The sequence below is a fragment of the Metopolophium dirhodum genome, chromosome 6 (assembly GCF_019925205.1).
Source record: "Metopolophium dirhodum isolate CAU chromosome 6, ASM1992520v1, whole genome shotgun sequence".
Classification (NCBI taxonomy): domain Eukaryota; kingdom Metazoa; phylum Arthropoda; class Insecta; order Hemiptera; family Aphididae; genus Metopolophium; species Metopolophium dirhodum.
The window spans coordinates 7,703,959-7,731,112 of NC_083565.1; the positions used below are offsets into that span (position 1 = coordinate 7,703,959).

The 27,154-nt window shown below is 30.6% G+C and overlaps 1 protein-coding gene and 1 long non-coding RNA gene across 3 annotated transcripts in view; both read left to right on the forward strand.

The window, feature by feature from the left end:
- The first annotated feature begins 1,584 nt into the window (after nucleotides 1–1,584).
- Nucleotides 1,585–27,154, forward strand: part of LOC132947224 (UDP-N-acetylglucosamine--peptide N-acetylglucosaminyltransferase 110 kDa subunit) — a 34,076-nt gene continuing 8,506 nt past the window's right edge. Inside the window, exons 1-6 of one of the 2 annotated variants that reach the window (XM_061017465.1) lie at nucleotides 1,585–1,718; nucleotides 3,097–3,183; nucleotides 15,564–15,714; nucleotides 15,777–16,020; nucleotides 16,094–16,162; nucleotides 19,483–19,679. In XM_061017465.1, the coding sequence (XP_060873448.1) occupies nucleotides 1,604–1,718; nucleotides 3,097–3,183; nucleotides 15,564–15,714; nucleotides 15,777–16,020; nucleotides 16,094–16,162; nucleotides 19,483–19,679 (863 nt within the window). In that variant the 5' untranslated portion in view covers nucleotides 1,585–1,603. Of the gene's footprint in view, nucleotides 1,719–3,096; nucleotides 3,184–13,172; nucleotides 13,534–15,563; nucleotides 15,715–15,776; nucleotides 16,021–16,093; nucleotides 16,163–19,482; nucleotides 19,680–27,154 lie in introns of those variants that run through there. The other variant, XM_061017466.1, reaches the window with a different exon arrangement.
- On the forward strand, nucleotides 16,169–18,599 carry LOC132947225 (uncharacterized). The gene is made up of 2 exons (XR_009664856.1): nucleotides 16,169–17,897; nucleotides 18,470–18,599. It is a non-coding gene; the product is annotated as an uncharacterized LOC132947225 (long non-coding RNA).

The following is a 27,154-nucleotide window of genomic DNA, read 5'->3' on the forward strand; positions in this document are numbered from 1 at the left end:
AAGAAATTTATGTTGTATGTACTTATCTTTATTAGGCTTAATCGATATCTGATAAAGATAGCCGATACCAGAATGTAATCATCAACCGATAAGCGCAAAATGTAATCCTAGCTTTACTCTATCTCTATAAAACGGAACGTAATACTACAATAAAAATATTTTCTAAAATATTGGAGACAAATAGATATAACTTTAGTCGAAAATAATTTGGAGGAAATGGAAACGGGAGATGGTAAACTGCGGCAAAATTAACCTTTTTCTAAAAGTTGATATGTAAACTGCGGCAAAAAAAAAAATTTACATTATACAATCTGCGACAAACCCGATAAGATATACATTATACAAACTGCGGCAACTTATTTTATATACCTTTTATATATACTACCTATATAATACATATCGATACGATAACCTATACCTATTACCTATATATTATACGTTTATCGTTTATAATTAGGTATAATACGTATTTTATCGGTGGCCTAACTTCATGATCGATAACGTTTGTAGTTTCTACGCAGCTATCTTGTAACATGCAGAACATTGCCTATAATAGTATACTCCGTATAGAAGTCTCTAGAAACTCATAGAGTATTAGGCGTAAAAATTAAAAAAAATCAATTTTAAAATTGAAAAATATTTTTATTACTAAACTGATCCAAAACTGATTTGTCTTGTATTTTAGAGTTTTTTCCTTGTTGAAGACCAATTTGGCCTTGCATGTTTACTAGCGCATTCCTACGTTTTATTACCACTTATTTTTGATTCATATTTAAATTTGAATTTAAAATTGTAATGGAACCAATATCACCGATATGCTTCGTTAAAATTTAAAAATACATTTGGATTTACCTTACCAATTTCTACGCAAGACGCAACATCACATAATTAATTAAATGATAAACGTACATAGGTACACATGGGTAGGTTTATATGATTTAGGTACTATAATATAGTATAGGTATATAGAAGTTAATATAGAAGGTATATAAAATAAGTTGCCGCCGTTAGTATAATGTATCTTATCGGTTTTGTCGCAGATTGTATAATGTAAAATTTTTTTTTCCGCAGTTTACATATCAACTTTTAGAAAAAGGTTAATTTTGCCGCAGTTTACATACAGCCATGGAAACCAACCTTTTTTTTGTGAAGGAAAATGGACGGTGGAGGAAAACGGTATCTCGTTTTTGGAGGAAAGTGGAACCACACGCATACTCTGCAGCAGCAATATACCTACCTCAAATGACTCGTCTAGATACAACTATATAGTCTATAAATATATGTTTGGTAGGTATACATTGTAAATATACCTATCCTGGTTATCGGAAATCTGGGAGTAGTAATTATTTTACTTGTTGTGTTTTTGTGTGTACAACTGCGAAAAACAGTCATGTTATTTTATCATTCAAACGCCATTAATATAAAAAATACCAGAATAAATACTGAAATAGTACGACATAATGTATATTTGATTTTATACACATACCTAATTGACAACTTGTTTAAAAATTAAAAATTGCCTTCATTGTGTTTTATTTGTGGTATAAATACCAACGTACCTTCGTTAAATTGTAGAAGGCTCTGATTTTTAAAAATAATAAAAATGAATCGTTTAGTGGTTTATACTTTTTTTATTCTTCAATGTCTAACAATTTCAGTGAATTCATATAAGTGCGGTGATGTATATCAACTAAGTGTGTCTTATAATGAAAATAAGTGTAAGTATTATGAGTCGTAGAAAGATTTTATAATTTCAAATTTTAAGGTACCTAAATACTTAGAAAATAATAAACGGAATATATCTACATAGATACCTAAATGATTAATAGATATCACATTATTCACATTAATGCAAAACAACAACTACATTTTATTAGGTGTTTTATTATACTTATAAATTATAATAGGTTATACAATTATTGAATTATTTATACCTATTACGGGCACTTGTAAATAATTGTGCTCACATTGAACAGGTATAGTAAAAATACTATGATAAATTGCGCCAGGGATTTTTTGGTTTCTAAAATAGCTAGGCATCTATAGAAATAATTGCGCCCATAGTATCTAAGTGACTTTGACGGGCTTGAATTCATCGATATCTATTATACATATTTAAAATACTGATTTTATTTTTTTTTTTATAAAATATAAAGACCTTCGGATATATGGGCCATTGGGTTTACAATAGTAACGTATGATAGTATTACTAATTACCATTAACTCTATTATATAATTTACCTGATTTTGTATTATTCAAATGTTTTATTATTATTTGCTGCATAAATTAAATCTAAAAAAATATTCGAAACAACTTATAAATCCCAAATTATTTTCATTTTTACCAACTAATTTATTTATTTCAAACAAACAAACCAAAAAATCATTATGAGAATCTGACCATTGAAATGTCTCCTGTGAACTTTTTTTAAAAAAAAGTTACCCGATAATTGCCTCCCAATTTCAAAAAAATCGTTCACACAACAGTGGCAGATCCAAGGATTATATTTTTTTGGAGGGGGGGGGGAAATTAGAAAGGTACAAAAATTGGCTACAAAATTGGCCAAACACGCAGTGTAAAACAAAGGGAAACTACGACAATTGTGGTGGCAAATGCCCACAATTCCGCCACTGTCACACGAATTGCCTCCTATTTTAAGTAGTAACCCTCTTGTACTGGAATCGCATCCGGTAGCTATAATTAAATCACTAACCTTGCATTGTAGGAAATATTAAGACGTTAAATAAATTGAGTAAATGTCAATTTATTTCATGTAAATTAAAGTTAGAACATAATAATGATTAAATAAATAGAATGTTTCAAAAACGTCATTATAAAAATTTAAAGTATCAATAAAAACCACAGTAATAACTAATAGTTAGTAATAATTCAAATAATAAATATAATACATAAAACAAATTTAGATGAAATGTGGAAAATGTCAGAATAACATTTTTTAAAAACCAATAAAAACCGCAATAATAATTAGTAATAATGTAAAATAATGTACCGTTAGTACAATGTTAGGACAGATAAATAAATTGTTTATTTTTTTGTTTATCAGCGAGAGTTAAATAACTTTTTTTGCTATTCAGGTGGTGTGGATGATGAGGGCTTGGGAGAGTATTGTGATGACTTTGGCAAGTTCGTAGATACGATGAAACTAAATAACACCATGAAAAGTAAGAAAATATTATTTTAATTTTTAGTATTAATGCACGTATAAAAGATTATACCTAATGACTACTTTATCTATAGTGACTTAGTGTAGCATTGCCGTTTATTGAGACCTTGGCTCTGATGGCTGGGGGTGCCTAAATTATATATGGCATTATTTGTGTATTAGTGTCTATACCTTCCCTTGGAATTTAAACCAAGGTATTGGAAAAAAAAAAACTATCATGCGTTCAATATGTACCTATATTAGTTATATAAATAATTATGGATTTATTAATATTTTAGATGTAAAATGTGAATATGGAAAATAACCTATATTAGTTATTCCAGTTTTCGCAGAAACAATCGTATAGCGACGAACGACAAAATAAAAATGGTGGACAAGTACACCATACAGTAGGTAGTTGTCGAGCACATCGTTGGAATGGATGTGTTATATTTGAATTTAATGATAAAACATTGATTACGAAAAATGATTCTGAGACGTTGTATCATACTTGTATAAATAATCAAATTTAATAGTTAAACATTTTTTTTATAAAAAATCTAAACAATTTCATGGCTATAAATAGCGTGACTTTCCGATGAACTCTTTCTTTTTAATAGTAATAGAAAAACTTTTAGGGAACCTTCATTAAAATTTCCTATGTTAGCTATGTGAAAAAAAAAACTTTTATAAATTTCTAACTGAACAATAGTTTTATAAATTTAAATAATTTATTGTGGCTATAAATGATCAAAAAGACTCAAAATTGTTTGAAATATAACCATACATGGAAAATTGTCAGGTTGGTAAAAATTTCAAGTATCTATAGGATTATTCGTTTTTGAATTATAACAATGTATCAAAAATTCGTGAATTTACCGTTGAAAATCCAATATTGTAAACATTTTAAATTCAAACGCTCATAAAAAATTAACATTACTTTCCTTTAAACTTTTTTTTTGTTTAAGGTAAGAAAATTTGTGGGGAAGCACAAAGTAATTTGATGTAATACAAATAGTAATTCCAAAATTAGTTTTGCATAAAAATGACCATTTTTTTTCACTTTTGTTTGTTTTTCTTGACGTTTTTTAAAAGTGTTTGGAATTTTCAATTTTGACCTCCCAAAGGTACCAACTCGATCACTTTTCTATCAGAAGACATGCTATTCTCAAAAAGCTGAGCATTTTTACTATCCAAAATGCTGCTGACAGACAAAAAACATACATCATTGAAAAATCAATACATTCTTTTGCTCCGCTCAGAATCTAATAGGATTGGTTATTTAGTTCTATTTTTTTTTTATATTATGAGGAAAATTGAAATGTACATAATGTCGATCATATCACAAAATATATTCAGTGATCTAGTTTTAGGTACCTATACTAAATGTATAGAAAAATAAATAAGATTGCGAATTAGGATTTACAATTACCTGCATAATAAAAAAAAACCTAACCTAACACATGACGGTCACACCATGTTATAACTTATAGCCAGTGTTGTTAAGGAACGATTCCTGGAATTGACCCATTTTTAGAGGAACGAATGAAGGAATATATCCCATTATTTTTTAAAGGAATAGGAACGTGAATCAGTTCCTTATTTTTAGGAATAAGAACGTAAATATTTTAATTCTTTTGTTTTTCTCGGAAAAGTTTAAAAAAAAACCATTTGAGGTAAAAAATGCTGTTTACTTATCATTTTTTTAATCTATAAAAAAAAGTTATAGACGAGACTACCAATTTTTTATTCACATATGACTATATGAGTACCTAAATGACTTGGTGTTCTGATTAGTGATTATGATAATAACTGATAACTCATGAACCATGAGGAACTAGGAATTGAACGAGTTCCTTTTAACATTAAATGAACGAGGAACTGAACGAATTCCTATTTATACTAAAGGAACGTTAACAACACTGCTTATAATATCAGTCATAGGATACCATGAATGCCATAGCATTGGCCAATTCAAAAAACGCTAAATTGACAGAATTTGTTGTAATGATATAGCAGTCTTGAGTCATGACCATCAATGTGGTATAGTTAGGTATAGCTTTTAAATATATCGTATACTGATTAGGTAATAGCTAGGTATACTGTACAATCCAATGATACAATTTTAAATCTGCTTACCGTATAATAAAAAAAAATCTATACTTAATAATTATTATTTACAATGTTGACATAACATAATTATAAAAGATCTTGGTATTTACTACTCTTCCACTCTCTCTTTTAACCATCACATTGATATTATTACAGGTCGAGCTAATAAGGTTTTAGGTTTTATTTAACGTAATACCAAGCTTTTTTCGTCACCTGCCTGTCTCCGTTCTTTATATTTTGCTCTTATTAGATCCATTTTAGAATATGGGGTTGTCGTTTGGCACCCATACCTTGCTAAGGATCAGCTGCGTCTTGAGCGAGTCCAGCATAAATTCCTTTCTTACGCTGCTTTTATACATAAATTACCAAATCCTAATCATAACTATTCTGATATTAGCCAATAGCCATTTTCTAAATATACCCTCTCTGTTCTCACGCCGCAATGATATTGATTTACAGTTCATTCATGCTCTCCTTGACAACTCTATCGACTCACCTGACCTACTATCGAAAATCCAATTTAAAATTCCCTCCACAATGTTCGAAACCACGCTCCTTCTACATTCCAACTCTGTCTACTTCCTTCAGCCATAATCACCCCGTGCACAGGATGCCTAGGTTGGCCAATCAACTGTGATCTACATTCACATTGTATCTCATGTATTTTGTATACATTTTTCTTATGTTCATTTATCTAGTCTAGTTTGTATTTAATTCTTTGTTTTTATCCATCTGATTTAAATATGTAAAAACTGTATACCATTCTATAAAATCCGGTTGGCGCTAATCTTATAATAAATAAAAATAAATAATTAGCTACGCCAATATATTATATACTTAATATAAACGCATAAAGCCGTGGGAGTGTAGGACTACCATAGGCGGAGATCCTAGCTGGAAGACTGCATTTGGCGAGCTATTTGGTGTAGTAATCAGATCCGTGGTTGCCCAGCCCCTATACATTCCCATTTGCTTTACCGTTTATTCTTTTTACAAAATTTTTGCGTATCTCAACAAGTCTGACCCAATATATAATAAAATAAATGAAACATTTTAAGGAACTAGAACATTACATTTTTAAACTACCGTCTATACCTTAAATCATGGTGCAGTTCGCATTAAAATTAATTGGGTACAAATTGTAATTTTGAACTTGTTCCAAAGTCTCAAAATTATCAATTAGAATTTTTTAAATATTATGTTTTTTTTTTGATTATCTAAAAGCCAATAATTGATAATTAGTATTATAACTATTAATCTGCATTGGCGGATTTATGACAAAGGGAAAACAATTTATGTATAAGAACTTATATGACTTCGATCTAGGGCATTATGTATAATTTATAAGTATCAGATATGGTTATTATAAATATCAGTGTTGGGAAAGTTCCTTTTAAAAAGGAACTCGTTCCCGTTCCTCGTTCCTACTGTAAGAAAGGAACTCGTTCCCGTTCCTCTTTCCTGTCCCGAAAAAAGAACGCGTTCCCGTTCCTTCATGTTCCTTTTTTTGCAATTTGAGTGGTGGTCAATGGTGTATTTTGCGAACAATTTTTAAGTCAGAAATAATCGAACCGAGAGAGTTAACCGATTATTTCTGACTTAAAAATTTTTCGCAAAAAACACCATTGACCACCACTGAAATCGGTTAACTCACTCCTTTCTAGGAGCACCGATTTTTAACAAAAATGATTTGTCTTAGATTTTTTTTGTTATAATTCAAAAGTTGTATAGCGTAGACTTGAAACTTTATATATATACATTCATATTGCATAATTGCATAATATTATACATGTATATTACTATAGTAGTATAGTATACAGTGTATAGTGTGTACTATACACGATACACCACACATAGAGACATGCTATAGGTTATAGGCTATAGCCCATAGGAGTATAGGACATAGTATGATACAACAATCTGTTTTTTTTTTTAATTCAATTTATTTGAAAAAATATTTTTATACTGACATTTTGTTTTGTTTGAGAAGAACTAATTTGGAGCGCGGAACCGGAAACGACCCGGAACACGACACGTAGTCGACCGACGGCGTCGCGGCTCAGTTTTGGCGCGGAAACACACTATATGCGCTTCATAAAATATACTGTGGCACTCAACGTGTTAAAATTTTTTCATTATTTGAGGAACGGAAATTTTCGTTCAAGTTCCTTCAAAATAGGAACTCGTTCCCGTTCCTCGTTCCTATATTTTAAATGGAACGCGTTCCGAGCTTCGTTCCTCAAGGAACGCGTTCCTTCACAACACTGATAAATATCATCTTCGTGATTATATACGCGGCTACACATTGGTAGATTGTAGGTAGGTATATCACTATAATATCATGTATACACGTCATTTTCGCAGAAGTAGAGCTTTAGTAGTATTATTGTATTAAGTAGGTACTATAGTCTAAAGATATACAATAATAATTATATCATAATTATATAAGCATAAGCATAACCTTTCGGCTTTCACCAATTATAATAATATTTTTCTATATAATATTATGTTAAATTATAGTATTATTATTAGCCGTTAGGTATACATATTATTATACTAATAATTTTAGATTTACTTACTCTGTAGGTACTAATATTTTATAATCTTGGATAATGGTACTCCGGTCTCTAACTTCCCAATTTAAACTATTTAACTATCGAATAACCTATGCAGGTATAGGCAAGATACTCGAAAATCAGTATCGCGATACTAGATACTCGATACCTACTTACAATTTCATAAATTTGAATAAAATTAGTCACGAATTATTTAAAAATACACATTATATATATATATATATTGATTATAAATTATAATATACCTACTTAGGCCTTAGCTTAGACTACATAATTTCATAACATAATAGTAATAATAATATTCTACAACACAATTAATAATATTATTCATGTGCATAATTTTTTATAGATAGCCATAAACTACAGATTACAGCCAATAAGTTATAACTTAATTATTAAATTAGTGTTAGTTGATAATAATATTACTACTAGAATATTATTATCAGGGCTTAAACCCACGGTTTACTTTTAAGAAAACAATTATTTAGCTCTTGTAAATTAAACCTATACCAATTATTTCAATTAAAAGTATTAATGCATATTTTACTAAACTTTAGAGGACCATATAGTTAATAAGCTATCGAACCAAAATTGATGATTTGACTGTCAACATTTTCAGAAAAAAAAGCTTTGCCAGAATCCATTAAAAATATAGTAGTTACCATTTGAAAAATAAAGTTGATTTTGCTATTGGTACACCTGCGTGTTTAATAATTTTGAAATCGTAAAAAAATTGCCTGTTAAAAATAAAGAAACACATCTTTTTTCGTTTTAACAAAATTCTATGTCATCGACCCATAACCGTTAAAAACCGCCGCGTACAATGACATAAGATACACCCTGATACGTACAGCTATACTATAAATAACAAATACAAATATGGGTATCTTATGGGCGATGGACCGCAATTCTTTGCTTAATTATACTAGGTACCTAAATAATACCAAGGAGTGGCACGGACTTAGTCATATATAATATCTTCGAACATACACATAATGTTGTCATGTTATCACGGAAACATGTCAGGGTTGGACAGTATTTTCGATCCAAGTATATCTTAAATAAGTAACTCGATTAGGGTTCTAAATTTGAAATATTTCACTTGAAATTATGAAAAATATTTTTCCTTCTTTTAAACGTGTTCGGTTATAGATGATTAGAAACAATAAATTGATTACACACATAGAATTAAAGAATAACATATTATTTTTGTTGATTATTATTTCATATTTGTATATTCTATATTTTATAGTTCTGAAAAATATTCCTGGCATTATTTTGAGAATAAATACATTTTTTTACATGCGTTTTAAAATATTGTTGTATATCGGAAAAGATAATGGTTTGAAGCAGAGTTGAAGTCAATTCTAACAATGAATGAAATAATAGTATATTTTTAGTAATTATAAAGAATACAAAAGTTGTATAATATGTGTGTATATGTGGCTGAGTGATGTGAAGGTGCTCTGGGCTCATTATTTAATACTTAGATCATATAGTTCGTTATAACTATTATAGATTTGTTAAACAACTTATAAATTATATGTAAATATGTTACATATTTTCTTTGTTTTATATAATAAACAAACTTTTAAAAATATTCACTTAGAAGTTGACGACTATAAACTTTTAGGTATAATAAACATTTTATTTTTATTTTTCATCAAAATGAAATATTTCAAGAATATAAATTTCTTGAAATTTTAAAACCCTAACCTCGATACAATTATAAGAAATATCGAGTATCTTGTATCGCAATATACGGTGGTACATTGAAAAATTAATTTTTTACGACTATTTCCTACGGTTGCTTCCACAGAAAGTGACACTCGACGGTTGTGCGTCCGATGGAAGTTTTTACGTAAGGACGTATAAGGTTACTTAAACATATAAGATACATCCTGAATAAATGAAGATAACGGAAAACTATTATTTGTTATAGATTGTAATATACCACGGACTAAGATATATAATAATATATTATTATCATATTTCTTAGTCCGTGGATATGCGTACGTAAAAAGTAAAAACGCACCACGCACGCGGCACGCGTATTATAGAAACGTCGTATATTAAAGCACATTGCATATTATAGGCTATATAGCAATTAGCCATTAGCATAATATAAACATTAAACACCAATAAAGTATACTATATTATAATCGACTGATTTGTCTGTGCACTGTGCACGTACGACGTGTAAATTTCTGACCCAATTTGAATATTTTTTCTAAACAAAGTTATCAACATTGTCTATACTGACTACCTGCAGCTGTATAGTAATTTCCTAGTCTAGGTAATAGGTACTTAAATTACCAAAATATTTGATTTTTACATTGCCTATATTGTTTGTTAATGCCTATAGGCATTGTTGATATCGTCTACTAATGTTATGCATAAATATTATACTGGATAGGCATTTACGTTATTACTTAATATAATATACCTAATTACCTACTTTATTGAAGGTATAACGTATATAAAAGGTACCTGTAAAAACCTACGTCCAATGGCTGAGGCCAGTGGCATCATTTGGGGGGGGGGGACTGGGGCATTTGCCCCAGTCTAGTATTTACATCGACCTTAAGTCAGCACATTTACCATCCCTCGCCCCACCTTAACCACTATGACACTATGCTATGAGAATCTGAGTGAAAAAAATGTTGAGTCGGAAAAGCAGTGAAAAGTTGCCTTAGTCTAATAAAAACTGAAATGACGCCAGTGGCTTTGCTCTCGTCTCCAGTTTCCAGAGTCTGGTTATGATTGAATTCTGAATATAAATTAAATATATCTATAGGTAGGTATACTATATCAATATTCGCAATGACAATTGACTTCTGTCAAATTGACAGAAGTCAATAAAACATTAATAATGAAAATCGTATTTATACCTAACAATGTATTATTATCATCGGCATATTATGCTGTCGCTTGCAATGAGTGACGACTGTTAGACGCCGTTAACTTTTTTATCGATGAAGCAAAATATTAAAACAATATTAATAAAAAGTTAAATATATATATATACCTATTACCTATTAAAATATTTTTAGTAGAGTAAAAATATAATTTATGCAAATAATGATTCGAAAAATTTCAAAATCGATGGTGACAGTTTTTGGTTGATCTGATTTAGACATTTTTTTTATAGTTTAAACGAACTTTTTTTGTAGGCCGTAGCTGTGATACAGTTATATTATACTTATATGCATCAATACAGTCATTACAGTCGTACACTGAACAGTTTATTTGTGACGTTCATTCAATATACGTGTTTATCATTGAATGAATATATCATTTTATCGATATAAGAAAAAAAACACTCAAAAAGTCTATAATTAATGAATTCATACGTCATATAAAATAAAAATTATAAATGTTATAAAATAAATAAGTAATATCATTGATTATATAATGTATTATATAATCAAGGTAATATGAATAATAGTACTTGTACCGTAAGACAGGGTGAATAAAAACCACTTTTAAACGTTGAAGTATCATAACAACTTTTCTATTTGGGCTTTAGAGATGATCAATACATCAAAATATTGATCTTATCGAGCACTTAAAGTATGAATATTCAAATTTATTTTATGTTTAACAAATAATTTTATAAATTTTTTTAAGTGCTTATAGTGACCAATACCCCGAAAATGGTGTCAATATAGAAACATTTATTGTTTTTTGGTGTACTTTTATTTGTTGGGTAAAAAAGCGTGAAAATTTAATGCAAAGCTCCTGATATATTATAATTTATTACAATAGCAGTTAATAAATATTAAAAATACGTTGGCACAATTTTTTTTATAAGCATTTAAAGTTCGAATTTTGACAAAATTTATTAAATTTTAAATTTAATAATTATTTTGTAGTTAAAAATTTATAAAATGTTCAACTTTTATAGCTAAGGATTGAAAATTTAAAAACAGGTTCCACGTAAATAGGTAGGTAAATATATAAATAACTTTATTCACAATAATATCATCAAATATACTTATAGTAATATCAGAATCGTTTTTCTTATATATTATATTATTGAATTCAAATTTAACACCATCATCCATTACAGTGACCCACTTGTAACCTACTGAACAGCAGAGCGACATCCACTTACCCACTTTTTTTTGAAGAGAACAACATTTTCAATTAAAAACTTTTTTCTGTATATATTTTTAACTTAAATATTTCAATTAAACAATCAAATACGCAAAAATGGAAGTAAATTTGCAAAAATTTTTCCTGACTTCTGAAAAACCACACAGGTACTTACTATGCCTTTAAGTTCTCTGTTTTTTTTTTTTATCTAAAATGGATTTATTTTTTGTTTTTGACTATTGTGTTTCTATTTAACCCTAAAATGGAAAAAGTCAGTAGGTATAACCAACATATTTAAATGATTAAATTATTTTTTTGTTATAATAGGTACATACGATTTACTTACTATATTCATTTTATCACTTTATGTTACTCTTTGATTAAAAAAAAGTATAACATAGATGATGTAGGTACATTGATTTATGTTAAATAAATGAACAAAATGTAAAATAAGTTCATTCATTCCTGGGACCTTTAATAATATTGACTATTGTTGATCATTATCTAAAACTTTCTGAATCGTAAGTAAATTTAATTGATTTTTAATTTTTCTTTAAGTCATTACTCATTTACGATTTACCTCTATGCGGACAGCAATCACCGCTTTAAAAGTGAGCATATTACATAAAAATCTCCGAAAAAGCAGTTCGAGCGAGCGCGCCCGTTTCGTATCGATTGAGCTTGATATGCTGCTGGTGAGAATTTCACGTTTTTGGTCGGGCGACACTGCGTCCACACCCGGCGGACTGTGGACGGACGAGCGAACAGCTGCTGCAGCTCAGGCAATTGTAGTGCTATATAGATATACAATTGCTTATTGCAGCTGCAGCTTGCTTTAAACGTAATTATTATTACTTATATTATCCACTCCCCGCCGGCCATGGTCAAAGGCTCACGGGCCAAGGCAGCAGCAGCCGCGCACCAACACCGCTCGCTAACCTCCACCCCACCACGCACACAGACCGGCGCGCGCACGTCATTACCCCGACACTTCCAATGATGTCTGTTCGTTTTCCGGCGCCCTCCGCCGAAGACTGCCACCGCGGCGCCCCCGACTCCACTGAAAACCAATCGGCTCCCACCCCGCTGCGCCTTTGTTCTTGCGTACAGGACCGGATCGGCGCGCGCAAAGTCTGTTACCACCACCGCGCAGCTATAAGCACAGTGTTACCGACTGCCCAGACCACAGTGTGATCGCTAGTGTGTGTGTACTGTGTGTCCGCGTGTATCTCATGCATGAGTGTTGAGCTGCTGAGTGCTGCCTGCTGTATTCGTCATTTGAGTGTGTGTGTGTGTGACCGCTCACCAGTCACCACTGTAAATCGTCATTACGTACGAATAACGATCAACGTTGAACGTATCGCGCGTTACGCTTGATCGGAGCGACGACGTTTGTTGGCCATAATTTGTGTAGTATCGAACGGCCGCAGTCGCCGGTAAAAAATTAAAATTACCGTCTACACTCTGATCTGACGACGACGACCATCACAGGACACAGACACGTTACACGATGCAGTCCCAGGCGCATCACCAGCTCCCCGGAGCCACGGTCATTCTGAAACTCGAAGAAAACGCGTCGGCTGGTAAGTGTCGAGGCTATGGCGCTTGTCGCTGTTACTTGTTGTATTTTATCGTCATTCCGAGTCGCGGGATAAATATCGTACGAATAACAATAATTACGATACCGTCAGATTTATTACTGTCATTATTAATCCAAGTGGGTTGTAATAGTAATGCAATACAACCGTAAAACGTGTACCGACGGACTCGACGGTGATAGTGTGGGGGGGTGGCTAAAAGAAGAGGCGTTTGGCTCGCTGGTTGTCCGATGCACGGCGTGTACCTACGCTACGGCCGACGGAAATAGACCTTACACAAGTCCTTAAACTCGTAACCAATATTAACCATCGATAATAGATATTATCGTAATGTTGTATCCTACAGGTACCTATTTCCAGCCACGCGATATTCGATCCCAACATCACAATTCACAAAATTATATTGTATATAAATATATTAATTGCTACCTATATGGGGCTATACCATATAATATTCAATTCAGTCGTCGGCCAATCGATTATTTCGAAGATTATTTTTTATCGCAATATAGTACCGAGTACCGGCGCAGTTGTTGATACGGTTTACCGCGTTCGTGGTTCGTCCGATTCGAATGTCGGATCGCACTCGCGCCGTAGGTATACTTACAACGAGATCTCGGATCTTTCTGTGTGTTTGGCGCACGTGACTTTTCGTAGCCGTCCATACCAGTCCGTACCGGTAATATCCGTTTCGGTATACTTGTACTCAACTCAAAGTTACTGAGGACCTTTAACTCTATAATCTCTATTGTATTATATTTTTAACGTGTCCGCCAACTCGTTTTAAAAGAATCACTCTTGATGCCCGCCGTTTGTCCGATCGACAAAAATCCGATGGTGATTCACCTCAATTACGGTCAGTGCTTTACGTCAACTAACGCAACAGATGTTGTGGCTTGGTGTTTCCCAGAATCTTTGATTCTTTGATTGTATTTACGCTCAGTTCCTAACTGTTAATTAATCGTGTTATTTTGTTAGTGATACCTAGCTGTTTGTGTTTAGTTTTTGATCATAGAATTTATAATTATTTTTGTTAGGTTGTTAGGTTGTCATTGCAAAAAGTTTGTTGAAATTCATTTACATATTTGTAAACTTTTACAATGTTATTTAGTATCTATAATTTAGTTTGTACATTGACTTAGTGTGTGCAGAATATGTCAATTTATTCTTAACTCTGTTTAAAAATGCGTTTTTAGTCGGACAAGTTTTATTAGACTAGTTTAGTGCATACAACTAAACTTAATAATGTTAAGAAGAATATAAACTTATTATAAAAACTATGTGTGTATCATACTCTCATATATTGTATACTTAATTTTTGTGTTGGACAATATTCAATTTCATAAATCAACACCGATGAATTTACTATTCAATTCTAAAATGTTTTAGTTGTATCTATATAGGTATATTTTGAACTGTAATAAGAACTAGTAATACTATCAGTTCATATACCTACTTAATAGAAATACTTAAGTAAATTTATACTGTAAAAATCCCTACATATCAATATAGGTATCTATATTCTAGCCTGGCATCCTTATAATAGAGGTTTGTTTACTTATAATATGGCAACCTGTTATGATACACTATATAACTTGTTGTAATGTAAATTACTTATGAAATCATCCTATCATTAACAATAAAATAAGTAAATTGTGATTTGTGGTTAAACCACACTAGAGTATCAGACTTCCTATGAAAATATTTCTATAGTACAACTTTTATTGCAATTTTTACTAAAATACATTCCAACTATGTAATATAGGTTCCTTGGTAATTTTTTTTTTGAACTCATATTTTACTGTTAAAAGCTAAAGTATACTTATATACTTATTGACCTCATACACTACATCATCTATAGTAAATAGTAATAACTACTTTAACATAATTTATACAGTAAAATATCTTAATTAAAATTACTTGACAGTAAGTGTCAACACATTTATAATATATATGTCTAAGTAGATAGTTATGAGAGTGACCAAGTTTAAATCTAATAAACTAAATTTTTACAGGATTATTAGAATTGGCACATAGGGAATACCAATCTGGAGATTATGAAAGTTCTGAAAGACACTGTATGCAGCTCTGGCGTCAAGAACCTAATAATACTGGTGTATTATTACTTTTATCATCAATTCATTTCCAATGCAGACGTTTAGATAAGTTAGTTCACTGTTTATTTAAATATTATATGCTTGTTTTTTAATTTTTTAATTTTACTTTAGATCTGCCCAGTTTTCATCAATGGCTATTAAACATAATCCATTACTAGCTGAAGCTTATAGTAATCTAGGAAATGTTTTCAAAGAACGCGGACAACTTCAAGATGCACTTGATAATTATCGTCATGCTGTACGTTTGAAGCCAGATTTCATTGATGGTTACATAAATCTAGCTGCTGCTCTAGTAGCTGCAGGTGATATGGAACAAGCAGTTCAAGCATATGTTACAGCATTACAGTATAACCCTGTAAGTTTAATTTTTTATTTAAATTGATAATTTCTTGAATAAAATTAATGGTTGATAAATTTAATTTATTTAGGAATTGTATTGTGTTCGAAGTGATCTTGGAAATTTGTTGAAAGCATTAGGCAGATTGGACGAGGCTAAGGTACAATCAAATACTTATTGTATTACTTAATTAATTTTTCAGGTGTTCTGTTGTAGATTGGTCACTGATAAAAAATAGTATACATTTTACTGAATTATAATTTTTGTTATTTTAACATCTCAAGACCGCAATTGGATCTCATCTATTGCGCGAATTATGACTGAATTTTTTGAAACAAATGATTGAATGAATTTTGTTAGCTGTGGCTTTATTATTCTGAATTGATTGGTTCAAAATGTTCAGTATTATCAAAATAATTTTATTCCGTGAACAATTATGTATTTTTTTTGGTTGTTTGCGGAATTTCAGTTTTTAATCATTATGTATGTTTTTTTTTTTTTTTATTAATATATACATGTTAAATGAGCATATTTAAATGAATAATTATTTTCATTATTGTCATTAGTTATAAATTTAAAAATAGACGAGTTTTGAAAACATACATAATGATTCAACTGACGTGCGCGGCGCTTGCATATTTTTATTTTCGCGCGGAAAGAAATTAAATGTCTTGCTTGAAAAAATTAAAACTTATGGAATTTTCAAACAAATTTTAATTTGTAATTTATGTTTATTGCTTACTTGGTTTATAAACTACTAATTTTTTTAACATGAGCATTTGATTTTTTTCATTGTATTCCATGAATATAGATAAAGCACTAGTTTGCAATATTTAATCTGTATTTGTTTCATTTATAACTTATACTCAATTTATTAATTTTGTATCATGACCGGTATATAATGTAATTACTTATGATTAAATAAAGAACTTAGAAATTTCTTAAAATAGAGATAAATAACAGATTAGGTATTGAAACCTATGTGTTTTTTGGTGATGAATATCCAATAGCTGTCTTTTAATTTTTATAGAGTAAGTTTTACTCAGCATTAAAGAACTAAGTATATTTTTATTTACATTATATCTATTGTAAAGCTATTAAAACTATTTTTTTTTTATATACCTACTATCAAATATTTTAATTAATTAAATGGTAAAAATTTATGTAACAAAATATTTATTGAAAAATTATCATATGAATCTATACTAGTCTTAGTAATCCGACCATGTAAAATTCAATATATTCTGTAGGTAATTCTTATTATTTTGTTTGTTTTTATTGTTCATTTAACTGATTAAGTTATACAATTTTAGTAAAACAGCCTAATCTATTTTTTTTTCTAATATATGTTATATATTGTACTGTGTACAATTTTAATTTTTATAATGGCTATTAAATGTGTAATACATTGAAAACATTAGATAACAATAAATATTTAACTATTAAAATTATTTGATAACCGAAAATATTAGTGTTCGGTTGGATTAATGCTATTGTTACTTGAGACATGGTCAGATAATTTAAATTAATATTTTTTATTATTAATTCAAGTATTCATCAAATTCCATTTGCTGTTTCTGCAATATATTACTACGATTACTGCAGTTATTTGTATATAAGAAAGATTTATTTTAACTTGTTAAATTACAATAAAAATATTTATAATAGTCTTAAGACTTTACAATAGATAAACATATCAATAACTTTGATTCATCTAGTTGATGAGATTTCGTTTAAAGTTTTCATTGCGCCGATCTACAACAAAAAGTTACCAATGTACCTATCGTTGTTTTTCATCTTTTGTCTACCTTCCTGCGATTTCTTTTCATTTTTATCCAAATGGTTTTCCTGGTTTCGAAAAGTGATGGACAACCCTGCCTTCCTTATTATTGATGGTAAGTAATTAAAACAAATCTTTGCAACTTTCTCGATCTGGGAATTTTATCATCTAATAATTATATTTTCATTAAATCAATTCTATTAATTTCTTGTTTGTGGGAAAAAAAGCTGTTTACATTTTTATTTTAATGTATAGATTCAATTAGTATTCAAAAACATTTGATTATGGGTTTTTGATCGAGAAAGTATTCTATCAAGGCTGTATTTAGGACTCAATTTATAGCTAATTTGAAATTTCATTAAAACTATTCTACCTACTACTGTTTTAAACTTATTAATTATAACACTGCTTTTGTAGTTTAATTTCTTATGATTTCTTTAATCTTATATTTATAATTCACTACAATAAAAAGTAACAAGAAAATTTTTAAATCTGAATGAATACAGTCTTGAAGTTAAAAATAATTTTTAAATTAAACTTCGTCTCAACAATTTAAATGAAACAATTTTTCTAAATTCGAAAATTCTGATAATTATTTTTCGTGAAAAGAACTAGTTTCTTATAATTATATTTTAAGAACAAGCAGTGCATACTAATATCATTGGGATTTTTTTTTTTTAATTTCAGGTACCATCCGTCAATTTATCTAGGTCCATGATACGAAAAATGTTGTGTATTTAGTTGATGAGGATGTACGGCGAGTGTGTTCCTATTTCCTGAATAGCTACCACCTCATACATTAATAGGTACAAAGTAATTCACACCTCTTAAAATCAAATTTTGTAAACGGGAAATTACACCAAAAGTACTAAATTTATTGGTAACCACTCGCCTCACACTCTCGTAACAATGTTCATCTCAACGGTGTCAATGCCGGTTTCACAAAAAGGGCCAAAAATTTATTTTATTTTTGTTCTAATATCATAATTCTCCAAAACTTCTTTGAGAAAATTATGATATTAAAAATGTTGTAATGAGTACACTAAAGTATAGGTACTTAATTTTAAGTTATCAATAGTCATAATTTTCTCTTATTGAAGTGGGCAAATATATTAGATGTTAGGATTTTTTTTTCTTAACAAGTGCATTTTTTGTTTTTGTTTATAGGAATGTGTCAAGGAATGCGAAGTTAATGACGAAGCATGCGCGCTAGTGTACATTTTCTCTCCTAACACTTCTATTGTGTTAAAATATAAAATATAAAGTATGGCTTGAGCGCGTTTAGGTCCCTTCATAAACATAGTACGATTTCAAAAATATCAGAATATTTTTTTGTCGTATTATGTTGCAGCGTAGTTGCGCGTTTTGTCTGCTGGCTGTTAAAATTATTATAAATGCCTTTCCCCTCTTAAATAAAGAAAACTAGTTGTTTTCAGAAGTTTCCCATGTAAAATTTTTTTAGCAGCCTCTACAGACAAATTTAGTCTTTGTTTAGACTGGCATATTACATGTCTTCTTCTGCGCTTTCCCAACTTTTTTAAAACTTTTTGGAGAGGAATTTGTACATAACACTTTTTTCAATCTGTTTTTCCGTTTACACTTAAACTATAAGACACAGCTATTGCTTTTTATTAATTGTTTTTCCTTTTATTCCTTTCCTTAAATTTCCTCTGGGATCCTTCTATATTTTATATTTACAGTCATGCTATTTGAAAGCAATTGAAACCAGACCAGACTTTGCTGTTGCTTGGAGCAATCTAGGATGTGTATTCAACTCTCTGAATGAAATATGGTTAGCTATTCATCATTTTGAGAAAGCTGTGGCTTTGGATCCAAACTTTTTGGATGCATACATAAATCTTGGGAATGTACTTAAAGAATCAAGAATATTTGATAGGTAAGTTGCTAATTACTTTATTTTGATATATTTATCATTAAGATTTAATAATTGTTAGGTCACATTTAAATTTAAAAAAAATATTTTAAGTTTAAATTTATTGTTTTGATTGCTAATTAAAAGCTGAGTGAAGTCTGATGTGTAGAAGTCAATTCCGATATTAACTTATTTGTCATAATATTATAAACTCATGTTTGTTAACTTTGTATTCTTTAACAAAAAAATAGTGTGACTTGGTCTCAATCTATTGTTAATGAATAATGTACAGAGAATAGGTGATCATTGTGGAGGGATGCTTATTGATTAATATATGATTCTATAAATGATACCTATAAATATAAATTTAACTTAAGTATATTACTGTCTTCAATAATACTCAAAAATTAAGCCTAATTTATTTTAATAATTATAGCTAGATTTTATTTTAATTATACCCAAATTAAAAATTTTGAACTTAATTTTAGGAGTCTATTTTTTTTTGTAGGTTTGTTCATATGAATTTTGTGGTATAATTTATTTTGGAAAAAACAAAACAATATTAAAGTGGAGGGTCTTTTAGAATTACCATAAGAAAAACAAAAGTAATTTATAAATCTTCCCAAAAAAATTAAATCAATTAAATTTTTGATATTTAAGCTATTTCAATTTTAAATAAAGAAAATCGATGTATGTATTGTACAACACTATTCCTATATTTCTCTTAAAAACGAAAACTATTTTTCTAGTCATCATTTATACATGTTTGACATTTTAAATTATATTTATTAATTAATTTACCTTTCCCACAAAATTACACAAAAACTAAAAGAATTTTCCAATAATCAGACAAATTGCATTTAGTCATACCTTTGCCCCAGGGGATATTGATGGTAAATGGGACTTTTATAACATGGTATAAGGATAATCTAAAATTTTAAACAAATGGGACAAAAATATGGTAGTTGGAAACCTACATATTAGTTACCTGAATGATTCCTGCAGGATAAGTTCCTTCACTCCATTAGTAATGAGTAATTAATTAATGTTATTATAATGACCAAATTGCTTGGAACCTAAAAAAATTATTACATTATCAATGTGGATTACATAGAGTAAACTAATAATAATTTAACATATATTACGTTTTTAAAACTATTCACTAGGTTATTTTAAATTAAAATAGAAAAAAACATGATAATATGTATAATGTACTAATATAATTGTTATTAAACCGTACAAAAATCTGTTTTGTTGAATAAAGTACACGTAGATCTATTTTAAATTATAACTGGCTAGCGTATTTTTAATTAAAAACAAATCTATAATTCTTAATAAGAAAACTAAAAGAAAAACATTTCTATTGTTTTTATTTAATTAAAAATAATAATGGAAATTTTTATTTTAAAAAACAAATTAATGTTAAAATACATTTTTTTCTGTATGCATAATATCCAATATCCAATTTACAAAGATGTAAATTGTATAAAATGAATTTCTTGAGAATTATTTGTTTTGTTATACATTTTATTTCAGTGCTTTATCAATAGTGAAAAACTAAATTCCAATTTTTAAGTAAATATATTATTATTTTAAATGTATGTATTTTGGAAACCCCTGTTGAACATTTGGCCGTTACCATAGTAACTACGGGCATTACAGGCTCTACCCGTAAACTGTATGTCTACCGTTTTTGATATAAATATAATATAATATTATAATACTGATGACTAGCAATCTGTCCAATTCTACGGAAATCCTATATTATATAATTAATATGCATACAGCATTATGTGCCTATTTATTCGTATTATATCTTTAGAGTTTCTAAAATGTGTTTTAAGCTCAATTTTATAATATACATAGTACATAAATAACTTTCGGTTAAATTCAATATTGAAAAATAAATTACGTAATGAAATTACAAGTACACATCATACCTCCTCCCATAAATTACTGTATTTATAAAGGTGTACCTAATACAATAAAATTGTTGTATACATTAAAATATATATATTTTATGTTTCTTGTACTTCGAAAGTTAATTAATTGTATTATATTATTTTCGTACATTATACTTCCATAAAGTTCTTTTATTACTTTCGTTAATTAATAAACGTAACAATTAGAAAAGTAGAAAGGTAATTAGAACACCAGATTCTGTTGTTTTTTGTTTCTTGTTTAAATGAAAATGTGAGTCAGTTGAATTCAACTAGCAGAAAAAGCTTAATTATATACGAAATGTAAGATATTTTATTTTTTTAGTTACTATATTTTTTTGTTAAAAGTGTAAATTTAGTTTTTGTTAATTTTTCAAACTTTCAAAATATCAAATAACTGTTTATCATTTTGTTTAAAATACCGTTGAAGGAGTGTACTGTTGGTATCAGCTTGTTTTTATTTTCAAATGTGATTAATATTTTTTCCCGCAATACATTTTTAAGTCTATGATCGAAATTCGAATGAGTATAGTTTTTGAGTTATTTAACTTTTTGTACCCACTAAGGGTATTTATTATGGTTTGGAAGATGGTATGAGGACTGTAATAGTTTTAAAAATATAGTAAATAGTAAATACTAATTAATCTATTAACATTTTATAATTTGTAAAAATTGACCGAGTATAATATAATCAGCACTTTATTAAATATAACACTTATTTTTAATTTTTTAAAACCATTTTTAAGGACTATTATTCTTAGAATATATATATTTTAACAACTTAGAAACTACTCGTTTGAGTTTTAATTTAGATACATCATTTTTAAAAAATACCATCTACGTAACAATTTATAATAAAATTGGTTGTTTCTCATTTAATATGTGTGTTGTCACAAACGATACTCTTTTCAATGGTATACAAATTTAAAATTTTGATATTATGCTCCTTAATTATTATACTTAAAAACTTTAAATACTAGAATTTGAATAAACTCATTTTAAAAGGGAAAGTAGTGGTGTGCAATGAACATGGTTGGTGAATTATCCTGTAGGTACATCGGGATTATTTACTTTATAAGTATAATGATTATTTAGTAATGCGTAATTCTGGGATAGCAAAGTTTCTATTATTTATCTCCAAAACAGCTGCGGTCATCGAATCGTCCCATATAATATTATATTATATTATGGTTCCGGTATAGAATAAGTATGGATTACTATCACAATCGATGGTCTTACTGTTGATAATTTCTAGTTTAATTTCAGTCCAATAGTTTTGATATAAGATTAGGATTATTTATGTAAATACCTCTGTTAAAATATTAAGAAAGTCTTAATTTTCTATAAAGTGTTCTCACGAAAGAAATAAAGTGCTGTCAATTATTTAGTTAGCAGTGTCACTAACTTAAGTAGTATAATTATTGTTAAGGTCAATATTATATCTTTAATGCAACTAATATTGACTTAAAATAGTTCTTATTTATATATACCATTTATCATAGAAAGATCTCTAAAAAATAAAACGAAAATTATTATTAGTGTGATGGTACTTACACTAGATAGTTACAACTTACAAGAACAGAAGACTTAAATTGTAGATATATATAATATAGTATTTTATCCACTGTGGCACTCTATATATTATATATTTATAAATTTATCTCTTGAATGTTATTAATATTTCAAATTTTAATCTTGATGACATGACTTATGGTTAGGTTTAGTTAAATTTAGGTAAATTATTACAATTTAATAGCGATATAATAATTACTATTTAAATAACCGATATATTTACCTAAATGTGTCGACACATAAATTCGTTTAGACACGAATGTACCTAAATATTATATTATACTCGTAAATACAATACGATTGTCTTTTCGCCGAAGGCAGTGGTGGGTAATTATTTATATTTGGAATTGCGCTTGCGTTGTCGGTAACTTGTCAGTCTTAAATGGCGTTCGAGATGAACAAGGTTACTGTTTTACGTCGTTATCTTGGGCGTTTATCCACCCCTAATCCCCAATCCCTATATAGTAATTTAAAAAAAAATCCATTACAACGAACGGGTGCATATTATAATTTTATTTATCGCCCGTGTAATCTGACTATAATAATAACACGCGCGTACACGTAGGTTATACGACATTATATATTAATATTGTTTTATCTACGGCACATAATTCGAAACGTTGCGGGGACGGTTGTGCCGCGTGAAATGCGTGTCTATGTAGGCTTTCCTACAGTGATGGCGACGGGCTTCATACGAATAACAAAGCAATTTTTTTTTTTTTGTATTGACTTGTGCCGCGTTTACAATATGAATTTAATTTTGTACGTCGGGGGTTTATATAGCTGTGTAAAATGCGGATTTTGCTTATTCTATAGTATTTTTCAATAATATAAATCATCGTGACGAACGGGGGTCGGTGACGAAGGCTGCGACAACGATAAAAATGATAAAATATATTTTACTATTATATATTATACAACCAATCGAATCGAGGGGTCTGTAGAGTGGAATGGGTGAGTGAGTGCTGAGAGAAAAAAAAATCGCAACCAGAGATCGAACCGTCCTGTCCACCGCCTCGAGCACCGTGTCGAACCCTCCTCGCGAGATGAGCGTGCATCTTCACGTCCCCGATGCGTATATAATATAGGTATTTTGCGACATTGCCATGGCGACCGCGGCGCGGCTGAGGACGGCGCGCCACCGTCGCCAGCCGCCTGTTGCACTGCGTCGGGCGCGCGCTGGCGCTCATGCCTTGTACGGGGGAGCGGGCAGAGCGAAGGCGGAGGTACGCCATATTATACCGAAGTCGGCGCCGTCTGTCCGTGTCGCCGCTGCAGTCGCGAGTCGCGTTCGCCGCGCGCTTTTCCTACGCTCGCGGCGGCGGCGACCGCGCGCGTACGATATAGCCGACCCCCCACGCGTGTCTTCGGGAGAGTGGCCGACGGCCAACGTCGTCCGCGGCCACTTTTGGCGAGTATTTTAATATCATATACCTATATAGTAGTTTGGGGACCGCGTGTACGTCACTTCTTCCCCCCCCTCCCAATCGCCTATCGTCGTGGTGCATGTCCGTTGCAGTATTACGTCGGCGTGGCAAATCTCATACCGCGGTTGTGTGCAATGGACTACCAGTGCATCGTCGTGTACACCATCATAACGATACTGCCGCCCGATGAGCAGCGCAGGTACGACGAGTCGCGGTTTTCCGCTGCTCTGCGGGACGGCCCGGCCGACGGATGTCTGGGCGTCGTTAAACGGTGGATGAAAAGGTACACGGCGTCATCATAATAATATAATAACAAACGCATTAATCACCTTTGGCGGGGTTGGGTGCGTGTTCGGGATTCTTGCCGAAGAAAGAACGTTCGCACACGACGAAAATACGTTAATTGTAAAAGACTGTATTGTCCATGCACGTTTCTTTATTCAATATTATAATATTGTTATTCTTTCAATCAACAATATAAATAAAACGACATTTGGTTTTATCAGGTAAAATGTGCTATTATATTCCGGAACAAGAAGCGTCCCCATTAACTATTAAGATAGTTGCCGATTGTTGCGATATAATTTTGGCTCCCGTTTTTTCCCTCTTTTAGAAATCCTGTCTATATAATATAATATTGTCCTCCCGTCGCCATAATATAATATTACTATTGTACCTAGTAAAGTGCAGAATAAGCATATTTTGGCTAGTTACTATCTATTATGCACCAGATTAGGCTGTGAATTAGTTATTCTGAATTAATATAAAAACCTTCCTCCCCTAAACAAAATAATACGTTTTTCTATTCCCCGATTACATAAACACTCTCCCAATTAAAAGATTAGCTACGCCTGGATGGCTTTTAGACTGCAGGGATCAAAGACGGAGGAGACGTTAGTTGACTAGGTGTATACCGCTAGATAATAATATTAAAACCCTCAACATATATTATAGTGTACGCATTGCGCTGTTCGGTCAAAGGTCCAAACGGTTTTATCGTGGTGGTCGATTTTGTTTTTCTGCCTCAGGCTTGACAGATTGAACTGAAAACCGAAGAACGTCGAGAAAATTTAATTATATTACGATTTTAATTTCCTCGGCTCGACCTGTCGTTGCTTTTCGAACCGTGGCAAGAATGGAATTGATTTCTCTTTGAAGGGTTTCGCCCAGTCACCAGTGCAGAGGCGAAGGACCGACCTATACATTTGAACACACACACACTCACGCGCATTTATTGTTTATTATACCTTTGGCGTCGTTGGTCTTTTGTCCCGCGGGAAAAGCCCCCCGCTGAAGGAGTAGTAGGGCTATTGCTATGTATTAGTTGTTGTTGTGTCAGTGACATTAACGATCCCTGCCGCCACCGCACGTGGTCATCTTCGTGCGTGCATGCACGTGCGTCCCGTTTTCCCAACAATATTGCGCGTCGCATCGCCTGCCACCGTTTTTATATTATATTTTTACACAAGATAATAGGAGGTATGTATATAATATAATTTATATGTGTACGAAAGCAATCATTTTCGATATTAACTTTTCGTTCGCAAAATTAATGTATTAATATATCCAGAGGAGTTTCACCCTGAACCTTGATATACACCCCCTGCAGCGTTGTGGAGTATGTATGGTGCGGTGGCGGTGGAATTTCGCGTGTAACTTCCGATTAATAGATTAAAACTTTAAATAGAAAATAGCAGCGGCGCGCGGCGTGTTCTTGTTTACTGTTTTATTCATGACTTGTGCAGGATCAAAAGTTTTAAAACCCATGCATTTATAATTATATATACATAATTATACATACGTAAAATAAGCATAATATTAATTTAGTTGAGTCACTCTCTCGCCGTAGTAACGTTTTAAATTTCGCCAACTGCCTGGATTCGCGCCAGGATTTTATCTAAATATAAACTTTTTGGAAAACGTTATTTATCTTTTTTAAAGATGTTTCTACATAATATCATAGGAGTACTAAGTCGTAATGTGTATAAAAGTTAGGCCAAGGTTATGTCGTCATTTTGCGCGTATGCTGCAGAAGTATTTTTATTCGTGATGTGACCGTTCTACAGAAAAGTATATAGAATTAGCCTCCTTTATAATATTATATTGCCTGAAAGGATTACATCAACTTCGTATTAAACTCCTATTATAACGCTTGTCCTGCTTCCAAACAACAATGACAATTTAAACAGAATTAACGTCATAGTATAATTAATCTTCTCCTCCACACATCTGTTTTGCAAATATCAATACACGCATGATATATCTGTGGACAAAGAGTGATCTCTGGTATACGTATTTCATATTTCGTTGTATAACGTCGTTCTTTGTTGTTCACTTTCTAAAACACACATCCCTGGACTTACACGATTTCAACTTCTTTCTTTTGGCTTTTATTTTTGATTATTTATTCTAATTTTTAACAAACTATTTGTTTGGGGTGGGGAAATTTGAATTACATTTTGGTTTTTTAATCGAATATTCGTAGTTTATACACATGATTTATTTAATAGTTCCATTAAACACATTGTTCATTTGTAATATAATGTATAAACTATAAATT